The sequence below is a fragment of the Leuresthes tenuis genome, unplaced genomic scaffold, assembly GCF_036924035.1.
Source record: "Leuresthes tenuis unplaced genomic scaffold, fLeuTen1.0.hap1 SCAF_8, whole genome shotgun sequence".
In the NCBI taxonomy this organism is placed as follows: domain Eukaryota; kingdom Metazoa; phylum Chordata; class Actinopteri; order Atheriniformes; family Atherinopsidae; genus Leuresthes; species Leuresthes tenuis.
The window spans coordinates 15607307-15618939 of NW_027325362.1; the positions used below are offsets into that span (position 1 = coordinate 15607307).

The 11633-nt window shown below is 40.4% G+C and overlaps 1 protein-coding gene across 4 annotated transcripts in view; it reads left to right on the forward strand.

Annotated features, from left to right (window-relative positions):
• mapk8a (mitogen-activated protein kinase 8a) overlaps window positions 1–11633 on the forward strand; it is a 13863-nt gene continuing 2230 nt past the window's right edge. For 2 of the 4 annotated variants that reach the window (XM_072391048.1, XM_072391051.1), the window contains exons 1-11: window positions 1–121; window positions 5771–5937; window positions 6146–6275; window positions 6378–6436; window positions 6553–6691; window positions 7762–7927; window positions 8253–8324; window positions 9801–9983; window positions 10100–10224; window positions 10358–10421; window positions 11200–11277. In XM_072391048.1, coding sequence (XP_072247149.1) covers window positions 86–121; window positions 5771–5937; window positions 6146–6275; window positions 6378–6436; window positions 6553–6691; window positions 7762–7927; window positions 8253–8324; window positions 9801–9983; window positions 10100–10224; window positions 10358–10421; window positions 11200–11277 — 1219 coding nt within the window. In that variant the 5' untranslated portion in view covers window positions 1–85. Of the gene's footprint in view, window positions 122–3422; window positions 3608–5770; window positions 5938–6145; window positions 6276–6377; window positions 6437–6552; window positions 6692–7761; window positions 7928–8252; window positions 8325–8733; window positions 8806–9800; window positions 9984–10099; window positions 10225–10357; window positions 10422–11199; window positions 11278–11633 lie in introns of those variants that run through there. The other 2 variants (XM_072391049.1, XM_072391050.1) reach the window with 2 other exon arrangements.

Here is an 11633-nt window from a genome sequence, read left to right on the forward strand (position 1 = left end):
GTAGGTGCGCTACTACGGAGAAAGCTGGGAAGGACACACGATCTCGGCGGACAGTACCCTGCTGCTGTGGGGCTGCTCCCTAACAATGATCATAACACTGCGGGCTCTCTTCGAACAAGGGGTAAGAAAGCGTAGTAGCTTTGTCTTGCTGCGGAAGTCGGTGGTGGGACGTTTGTCCATGCCGCTGCCCGGTGATTTGCGCTCAGCTCCCCTCTGCAGGCCCCGGGGTATCTGCGCAGGGACAGAGATGAAAATAAATAAATAACGATCATGGGTTTTGAGGTGGGTTCAGGGAGAAATCAAACCACTCAGCGCTAAGTTAACGCAATTTTACCGAATGTCCTTCTTGGCACCGCTCTTCAGTCACATGCGCAGAGCATGGCACGGTGTAAGCTGTTGTAGCGTATAGGACTGATGCATAGATGGTGCCTTCACGTATTCTACTACGCTTTGGATTTCTGCAGAGCCTATATGAATGTCTTCGTTCTAAATCTGTAAATGTACTAAATGGACCGGAGATTATTTAACAGCCTCCAGAATGTGCCAGATACAACCTAAATCATGTAAATAACCGTCTTCAAACTAATTTATAAGCGTTAATGGTCTCTGCATAACTTTATTCTGTAGAAACAGCTATCGAGCTAACATAAAACTATGTAGTTATTATATTGTAAATCAAAAGTAGGTACACTGACAAATTGGCTGACAATGACAAAATATAGCCTAATAGCCCATAAAACATAATCATGGACATGAGTTCCTGTTTTCAGCCCCCTCAGAAAGCACATATCAAGTAATACAGTCACATAGCACTGCTTAGTTGTGGTAAAAGAAAGAAAGAAAGAAGAGAGACCATAAGAAATCTACAAAACTATTTTGCTTTATTGCTAGATCTGGACTTGCATCTCTGAGTAGCAGTTTGCATTAAGGGAAGGTTGTGAGTGTCAGGATCAGTTTTCAGTGCATTTTGTTTTAGTTCCAGTTAAAAAAAATGACCTGTGGGCTTGGTGATCCATAAACCTGACGCCTCTGTCTCATTGTCTTTGTCCACATTGTGTGTCATGTAAAAAATGTATGATATACTGTACTGTACACATGTGTTGAGCCACCCCTCATTTATTAATATTTTGCAAGAAAAACTGCAAATAGTAACACTTGATTTCTGGAAATGTGGAAATACAGTGCAGGAAGCAAGACTGAAAGTCAGTATTTTGGTATGACCGCCTTTGTGCCCCAACACAACCTGAACTCTCTTAGACAAGCTTTCTTTAAGTAGTCTTCCGCAGTAGTTCCCCAGACTTCCTCAAGGACGTTCCAAAGTTATTTTTTGAATGTTGGTTTCCTTTAGTTTTGTTCTCTGTCAAAAAGTGTTCAGGCTGTGTTGAGGAGTAAATGTGATCAAGATGATCCCACAGTATTCATTAATGTTGACGTCCAGGCTTCGGGGATGAGTCCACAATTGATGGATGCAGTTTTTTTTTCATACATCCGGGTATGCTTTTCTGCACTGGCAGTGTGTTTGGGATCATTGTCATGCTTTAAAAAGAAGTCATTGCCAGCCAAATGCTTTCCAGATGGTATTGCATGGTGAATTATAAACCAATGGCACGTTTCTGCTTTCACGATTCCATAAACTTTGACGAAATTCCCTGCACCACTGGCTGAATTGCAGCCCCAAATCATAACAGAGCTTCCACCATGTTTTACACATAAATGTAGTTACTCATTGTTGTATCTCTCGCCTGACCTTCTTTGTACTTAATGGCAAAAACTGGAACTAAAAACTTACGGATTCCTCACTCCATAAAACCTGTTGCCACTGATTTTCAGTCCAGTTCTTCTGTTATTTAGCATACCTCAGTCTTTTCTCCCTGTTTTCATTCCTCAAGAATGGCTTATTGACAGCCACTCATCCACAGAGACTGGATGCATCTCTCAGGTCCTGTGTCGGGTCTTTTGTGGAATTTTTTCTTTTTCTTTGAGACGTACTGTTCCTTTCAGGTACTGTCCCTTGTTTAAATAGTTTTGTTAAGCCTGACACTTCTTTTTTGGTTCTCCACCTGTCAAATTTCCCCATTTAATTCCTTTAAGGACATTTTAAGGGCACACTAAGACACAAGTTTTAGACAAGAAGCTCTTTGAGGTTCACCATCATGATACAAAAATAATATTTCATCCTGGTCACACTTTGATACTTTTGGCATTTTTCATATAAATGCAACTAAAAAATGGTTACAAACTGTCTCTTTATGACTAATGACTAGTAACAGAATGCCTAAAGATACTATTTAAGATGAGTTCTTTCCTAAGTTGTCTGTTATGTGCAGATATGACACTGTGTTAGTGTGGTTCTTTCAATAACAAACTGGAGAAATCCTAAAGCAAACAAAGTATTTATTATTGGTCACAAGTAAAGTATGGCTGTGCTGAGTGACAGAGCTCTCGCAGGAAATCCGTCAGCCCGAGCTCCGATATCCGGAAATAGTTCATATTTATCTTCTTCACATATATCTCACAGAGTTTGGACTTGCACGTGACCGAGTATAATTGGCCAGTTATCAGTGACATGACCAGGCCAACCACTGTCGACGTCATGTTGTTTGGATGTGATAAACAATGTGTGTGTGTGTGTGAGTGTGTGTATCTAATGTAATAGACCTATCTGACAAGATAGAGACGCTTCATCTGACCCAGTTATTTTGTCAAGTTATGCTATCTTAAGGTCTTGGACCATACATTGCATAGTATGAGCAGAGTGGACAAGTACAACATAGGAACATAGTTTAGAAAAATACAAAATATGAATACATAATGTCTAAGAACAAAGCCAAATGTAACAACTGGTTCATCCCTGTTGTTAGGTGCCATTTTTTAAGCTTGAAGGGTTTATAGGCCAGTGTAAAGCAGCTTAACAAACAAAACAAATAAAAGACAACAAAAGAGACATTCCATTGAAAATAGTCAGATACAAGACTGAAAAGTGTTAAAGCAGCCAAATTCTGAAGAAAGCATTTTATATACTTCCAGAAAGTCTGGCTGACTATCACTCAATCCCGTTCTAAAAGATTACAAAAAAATAATAAACTAGCTCTTTGGAGGTAAATTATAGATGTAGAAATATAAGACTCAAGACTTTTGCACAGCAGTACTGTAAAGCAGGGATCTGTTTTTCACATAACTGGAAATTGGAAATAACATTCCACTAGAAACATGACTGTTGCCTCTTATACTAAGTTTAATGGAAACATAGGGAGCATAAAATAACTACCTAATCCATCAAGTTTTAAACGGAAATGGACCAAAACACTATGTAGGCGGAAGGAAAGAAGGAAGGATGGATGGATGTAGGAGGCGGTGGGTGTGTCTCTGGCCATGAGTGACGTGCTGTTGGGACGCATGCCCCGTGCGCGCAGCGCGTCCTGGCCTGTCAGTCGCAGCCAGATGGAAACGTAGGCAATGAATTTGGTGAGGTCATGTATTTTTAAGCCGCACATCGGGATAAATCACCCTTCAGCGGCGGTATAAACAAAGAGTCAGCCGCTCCGGAACATTTCATCGCTACCCAGACCGCAAACAGGATCGATCGTTTGTTGATTTGATGAAAGAGGTAAGATGAGGATTCACACCTCAGCTCCTCAGACGTGCTTATTGTTTGGCCGTGGGGGAGGGTCGGATGTCGCTGCATGCATGCTGCCTCACCGGGGCGGTTGTTGTGTTACGCTGCAGCCCCGCTTACCCCCAAAATACCGTTTATTCATGCCTTTTCAATGTTATACGTCCATATTCGGTATACTGGATAGTCGACAGTGTTAACGCCGACTGCGCTCTGGGTTTCTCTTAAAAGCCCTGTCACATCACGGTACGGGTGCCATTATTATAAGTGCGATGATGTCCTCTTGCTCAGTGTCCGGCCGGCTTAATCTGGCTGCCTCATTTCAGCAAACTGGGCTGTTTTCCATACATGCATTTACCTTACAGCCGAGGGGACAACATGAGAGGTCGTGTGGTCAAGGTTAACACTACTGACGTGGAAAAGAGGAGGATCGATAGAGGTGCTTCAATCAGTTTCTGATCATCTGTGCATTGGAGATGTTAGGGGAGGAAATGATTGTCCTCTGCCCTGCTGTAAGATTACATGCGTGCATTGGAAAATGATGTCTCCCATTTTGATTGAACCTATGACAAAATCTTATGCGACAAAGTGTTTGATCCATTGGGCACATTACGATGAATACCTGAGATCTGCTCTTCATTTCCAGCGGATGAGAGATTTATCTTAATACTGGTTAGTTTATCTATGATAGACGTGGGATGTTACAAGCAAAACATCTCCCATGTTATTTAATTTTGTGGTTAAATGATTGAAATGCTTATAGTATGCACAATGTTCACTTTTGTGACTATTTGTGTTGCTCCTGGCACCATTCAAGTTAACCACCATTGCTGGAAACTAATTAGTCCTTGTAAGTATGTGCTTTGAAAACAGTACATTAAATCCCCAGACTGATGCAGCATGTTTACAGACAACAAGTGTGTAGTCGTTAGAAAGCAATGCACATAAATGTTCCTGTGGTGTCCCTACTTTTCCAGAAAGCATATTAAAGCTCTCTGCTGTCATCTCCATCTTCATTTGTGGAGTTCAGACATCTGGAGGACTGTATGAGGGCACTGGTGTAGCTGCTGTGTTTCCTGTAAACACTGCTGCTGACACAAAACTGCTATCTAAAAGTCTGTAATTGATTTCAGAGGAATTTGTTAATGCAGTAAGCACTTGCATAGCATCGATACAAGTTATCTCAGTAGGTACATTAGTATTAACACTCTGTGTGACCTGGAATTTATGGCATCTACAGATATCAAGTGACTTCATTTCTCAGCCTGTGGTTCCCTTCTGTACAATTACCTTAATGACCTCCATGGATGACCATTATTGCAAAAAATAATTTGTGCAGTGTGTGCAACACATTACTATGCATTTTTTTTATAGATTAACCACTCATTCAAGCCATCACTACACATAGGAGCACTGTTGACTTCCTGTGTGTAATATAAAAAGAAACAACACGTCTATTTTCATGTTGCGAGGGAGGTGGATGTTGTGGACGTCTTTGTGACGTTGGAGGAACAGAAGGGGAGCTGACTCACTTGATTCTGGCAATTACATTTCTCAGTATGGACTGTGTGTCGGGAGCTTGGATAAATGGAGAGGCTGATCATGTCGCTTATGTAAGAATTGAAGAAAATGAAGCTGTTGGATTTTTGTGCCTTTTTTTTTAAAAAGGGACTTCTATTCATTTAAAAGTGAAACATGTTGAGGAATGTCATAAACACAATTTGGCATCACCGTGTTGTGTTTTAGTTGGGTCCACAGTACCTTGGTGCAACTTGACCCAGTTATCATGTGTCTGTGGAGGAGCTGCATGAAGAACTGAGCTGGAGTTCTGGGCTGCGTTCCAAACTCTGAGGAATTATCGCTGGGCTTGGTTTTCCAATGTGGCAGAGTCACTCTGGGAGTTATGTTTCATATGATGAAGTAGACCTCTGAGTGGCCTGCTGTAATGAACGACTAATGATATCAAATCTTCCACCCATGTGTGTTTGCTGAGTTAGGGAACTGCAGTGCTCAAATGTGAAAGGCAGCACTGACTTTTCTCCTTTCTTATCTGCTTTCTCGGGTGTACAGTCTGCCTTTGCATTTGTCATGATAAGTGTGTAAGTGTGGTTCGGTTCTGAGCCTGCAAAGTGTTTAATAATGTTTCCTCCTTCACAGAGGACATTTTTGGATGCACAGAAAGCAGTAATTGAAGAATTAGCCATGAACAAAAACAGGAGAGAACGGGAGTTCTACAGCCTCGATGTTGGGGATTCAACATTCACAGTACTTAAACGATACCAGAATCTAAGACCCATCGGCTCAGGAGCACAGGGAATCGTCTGGTGAGTTTTTCAGCCCCATCCATATTCTGCAAACAGCCATGTGGGCGAATATGGGTCATTGTTTCCACAACGTCACTGGAGCATTCCTGAGAATAAACAAACCTTTTATGTCACCTTCTGTCAGCGAAGAAACTGAAACTGACTCAGTAAATAAAATTCGTACCTTTTTGTTGATAACACAAACTCATTTGCTCTCTTTGCTCTTCAGCTCCGCTTACGACCAAGTCCTTGAACGAAATGTTGCTATCAAGAAGCTGAGTCGGCCGTTTCAGAATCAGACCCATGCCAAGAGGGCGTACAGAGAGCTAGTCCTAATGAAATGTGTCAATCACAAAAATGTAAGTGGGCAGCTATTTTAAGATAACTTACTTTTTACTAGTGGGAGACACAGGCTGGTATTTTAACATCATTTTGACTAATCTATTTTTGTCTGCTCACAGATTATTGGCTTGTTAAATGTATTCACGCCGCAAAAAACATTTGAAGAATTCCAAGATGTGTAAGTAACTACAAGTACAAAAGTATGATTTGTCAATAAAAATGGACTCTTGCCATATATGTGTTTCCCCAAAAGACGTTTTAGCCGCAATTTTAAACCGTTTCTGATCTTGTTAGATACTTGGTGATGGAGCTGATGGATGCCAACCTGTGCCAAGTCATTCAAATGGAGCTGGACCACGAGAGGCTTTCCTATCTTCTCTATCAGATGCTGTGTGGTATCAAGCACCTCCATGCTGCTGGCATCATTCACAGGGTAAGCAGCAGCTGGTCAGGAATAAACTGCCTAATGACAGGCCAGTGTCCTAAGGTGTGAAGTCCTGAACTGTTAGACTTGCTGTGATACATGACGTTGAAGTGTTAGAGCGACTGGTCAACTGGGATCATGTTGGCGGATAAATATAGTCCTTTAATTGGCAACTTAACTCTTTAGGAAATACGTTGTGTAGCTTTATGTAATAATAATTTCTGTTAGAAAACAAAGCAGATTAAATCTAAACATTTGTGTTATTTAAAGAGCAGTGTAGCTAATCTAATACAATGAAACAAACCACCTAGTTTATTGCAGCTTTTGGGAAGCTGACATCAGTTGATGCAGACAACTAACCTTAAAACTGACTATGGCAGGTGAATGTGTCATTTCTCGATATGGATCAATGGCTAGAAGGACCCTTGAGAGTGCAACCTCCACTAAAGCCAATGTTCAGGTCTCACAGTTTGAAAGGAAATGATCCAGAGCCACATCAAAATGCAAAGTGTTTCTCATTTACCCACACGTCCACTCTACACTATTGGTACCAGATACATGCAGCCAGGGGTGCGTCTCAGTGCAAATGACATTATGTCAATAAAAACAATCTCACTAGTAGCTAGTTATTGAAAAATACATATTAACCAAAGTCATTTTCAGGGAACATGACATTTTCTGTGGATCATTATTCCCTGTTAGAATGAAGGACCGGCCAAACTCATTCAGGTGGAAAAAAATAAAATAAATCAATATTATTAAATGCCAGTTGATTTGTCTGGAGGTGACAAAATCACATCAATAAGTACATTTTTACTGCAGGGAAACAGAGAGAGGGATACTGCAGCACATTAGCTGATAATGTAAGACCAATTATTGTGTGACTTTTACAGACAATAAAGACAATTAAGCTGGTCCATAGCTTGTAATTTAGGGTCCATTTTGTTTCGCAGTTGTAATTCAAATGCTTTTTTCCTTTGTGACATGCATCACATCAGACTATCCCATCGAAGTTATTGCTTCTTATTGACAAAATAAACATTTAAAAATCACAATCTATTGCGTGCCCCTTTTTATAGGACCTCAAGCCCAGTAATATAGTTGTCAAGTCTGATTGTACGCTGAAGATTTTGGACTTCGGTTTGGCTCGGACAGCTGCCACAGGCCTTCTGATGACACCGTATGTTGTTACACGCTACTACAGAGCACCAGAAGTTATCCTGGGTATGGGCTACCAAGCCAATGGTGAGTAAATATCTTAATACTGCATCTATTGTTCACTCATCAGCTACTGTGCTACTGTTAATTTTCAGTGCACAGAAATGAACTGCAAGTATGCCGTACTATGAATCTCTTTTTAGACTCTTTTGCATCAGGTCTGTTATAACGTATATTGAGGCATCTGAAGATAAATCTAGTTAGTACTCCGGAAGCTCTTTGGTTTCTTTTGTCCATAATGAGACGTTATTGGAAGAAAATGCTCTCTAACAAGCCTCTTACTTGTAACTAACCCTTTGTTATGCTTTCCTCACTTCTTATTGGCTTTGTTTTTTGCATTCCACTTCACCAGTGGACATATGGTCTGTGGGCTGCATTCTGGCAGAAATGGTTCGCCATAAAATCCTCTTCCCAGGCAGGGACTGTATCCTTGTGTCTGTTTAATATTTCCTCTCAGTTAACCAGATCAGTCTTTGTAACATCTTTAAGCTTCTGTCAGGCATTTCTCTAATCTATTTTTGTTCCAGCCTATAGGGAAGAGCCGGTATACTGTAACCAAGTGTAACATGTTTTATTTGAAGCAGCTGGGCAGTTATGGGCTGTACATTTTCATCCGCATGTCACTTACTGTTTTTTTTTTTGTGCTCAGCGGTGCTTTATGTGCCTCTATCTCATACCTGCTTGTTGCTGCATGGACTCAGTTTTCATCAGAACACCTCTGCCATTCTGTTTGCATTCCTCTCACTTCATTTGTGTTTTTCTGCTTTTTTTTTCTCTCCACCATTTTTTTTTTTGCATGAACGTCTCCATGTCATCTTAATGTCCACCTCCAGTGGATGTATGGTCAGTGGGTTGCATAGTGGCCGAGATGATCAGGGGAAGTGTGTTGTTCCCCGGCACTGATCGTATCCTTCCCCATCACTGTGTTATCACTTCATTTGTTGTGAAGAGATCCACCGCCATCCTGAGTTTCCTCTGTCACTCAGCTATTCCACCCAGCAAACCCTTCATGACCCACATTCTTGCTCTGCACCCATCTATTGTGGGAATGTCAAGCTAAATTTGCTGATAATTGGGAGTAGTTATCAAGAGCGTATATCAAGTAGTTATTTAATAGTTGCATTGCCATACAGTTGTGGTTTAAAATCTGTGAACTCTTCAGAGTTTTCTATAGTTCTGAATGAATGAATTTGACCTAAAACATCCTCTGGTTTTCCCACAGTACCCAAGAGTAGATAAATAGAATCCAATTTAAAATCAAATAGACATATAGATAACTGAGCCTGTTTTACATATCTAGTGAAATGAATATGTAAAATCTTAGGCAACCATTATAGTTGGAGTAAGCATGCATTGTTAAGAATTCCAGAAAAGAAAGCAGAGACCCAAAGCAAAGAAGTTGTTCTGCTAAAGAATGGTTAAAGTACAATAAAAATAAAGTTGATGCTGTGGAATGGCTCGGTCAAAGTCCTGACCTTAATCCAATAGAAATGTCTTTGTAGCGAGCTTGTCAAGTGACCCATCAGCAATGGTTCACATAGTTCTGCCCTTCACTGATATGTAATATTGGATTATGTTGCTCCGTTGGTAAATGACCAAATAAAATACTTTTAACTGATTTGTTTAATTGGGTTCTGTTTATCTACTTTTAGGACTGGCGTTTTGTTGGGTCGTAATTCTGTATAAAGATATAGAACTTTGAATGGTTCACAAAGTATCACGCACCACTGTGAATCTGGTGATGTAGATTTGTGTGTGTGTGTTGACCCAAAGAGTGCTGCTGTGTTTGTGTACACCTCAAAGAAAGTTAAATGTCATGCTGCCCTTATGGTGTGTAACAGTATCAGTGAGTGTCTGTGTTTGTGTAAGGCCTTTTTTTCCCTTAACATTTCCACTTCAGACATCGACCAGTGGAACAAGGTAATTGAGCAGCTAGGCACTCCAACTCAGGATTTTCTAATGAAGCTGAATCAGTCAGTCAGAACATATGTAGAAAACAGGCCACGGTATGCTGGATACAGCTTCGAGAAACTCTTCCCAGATGTCCTTTTCCCTGCCGACTCTGATCACAACAAACTGAAAGGTAGTGTTCTTTGTGTTATCAAATCGTGAGCTAAACAGTCATAAAGTAATTTATCGTACCACATCCATGGTCTTATGACTAATAGCTTTGCCACCTATCTCTACATCTTCCCCCAGCGAGCCAAGCCAGAGATCTCTTATCCAAGATGTTAGTGATTGATGCATCAAAGCGTATCTCTGTAGATGAAGCCCTTCAGCACCCTTATATCAATGTTTGGTATGATCCAGCTGAAGTGGAGGCGGTAAGTGGATCACTGATAGGACTGCATGATTCTTGAATGCATGACACAAGATTCTATTGCATCACCTGAAGTGGAAAGTTGGCATTGCTCTTGTACCATCATGGTGCCATTCAAGCTATTTTCTCTTTTTCAGCCCCCTCCAAAGTTCGCAGACAAACAGCTGGATGAGAGAGAGCATACTGTGGAGGAGTGGAAAGGTTAGACGTTTTACTAAGCTGAACACTACACTTAACAATTCACCTCTCACTGTCAGCTTGAGTGTATTATTTACCAATTTGGCTACATTAGCAGCACAGAAATGAACTCCAGTCCGAGGATGTATCGAGGTTTCTGTCTTTAAAACATTTTATGATTGAACTGAATTGCGTAGCTTTACCACTTCAAAACACTCAGTCACACATAAAATGTCAACTTAGATAGCTGAACTTTGGTTTCAACTTAATGACCATGCCAGCTCACGTGTTCAACAAAACGCCTTATGTGTTAACATACAACCACTTGTTACTTTAATTAGTGGGTCAGATTCGACATGATTACTTTCTACACAGTGAAATGACTGGATGACTTCAGTGGTGCAGCCAGAGATTATCTAGAAATGGAATCAAATATCTACTGAGAGGTATGTTGCGTAGCTCAAAAGACCCTTTTAAAGCCTCTCAGTTAGTCTTTTCCACTGGGGGGAACCTGATTCTCTTGAGCATAGGAAAGACTTACGATTGTGAGTAAATATCACTTTCAGTAGTGCAGTGAGATGAGCTCATCCCAATGCCTGCCAGGTGATAATGACCCCTCACTCATTTTTAGAAGGGTCACACCGCCATAGCCGGTCCAAACTAGAAACGTGAAGCTGTTTGGACTGTACAGTATGCGATACATCCCGGCTATACAGAAAAGTATATGTCACTGTGACACGCCTCGATCATTCCTCTCTGTGTCCTCAGTGTCACATGACCTTTTGCTTTCTTTTATTTGCAGAGCTAATTTATAAGGAAGTGAGTGAATGGGAGGAATTTACAAAGAATGGAGTGATAAGAGGCCAGCCACCTCCTTTAGGTGAGTAATCATTATAACTCTGGGAGATAAGAAAAGGTGGAATTACAGTGAATCAATAGGAATTTGTTTGTCAAATGAGTCACATGTTGAGTATTTATCAGAGGCTTTGTAAGGGCTTAAAAGTGTCAATCTAAGATTTGGTTCCATAAGATATTAGAACTCGTAATTGAATTATGCGAAATGATGAATGATTTATACTTTATCGTAAGTTCATTGAATCCATTATAATAATTATGATCCCATAAGAACAAATTTGGGCGTAATTTTCTAGGTGTAATTTTGGATACATTTAGTTGAAATTATTTTCATATGTACTTTGGATCTAACTATTGTTTCAACAATTTCAGTGTCGTATA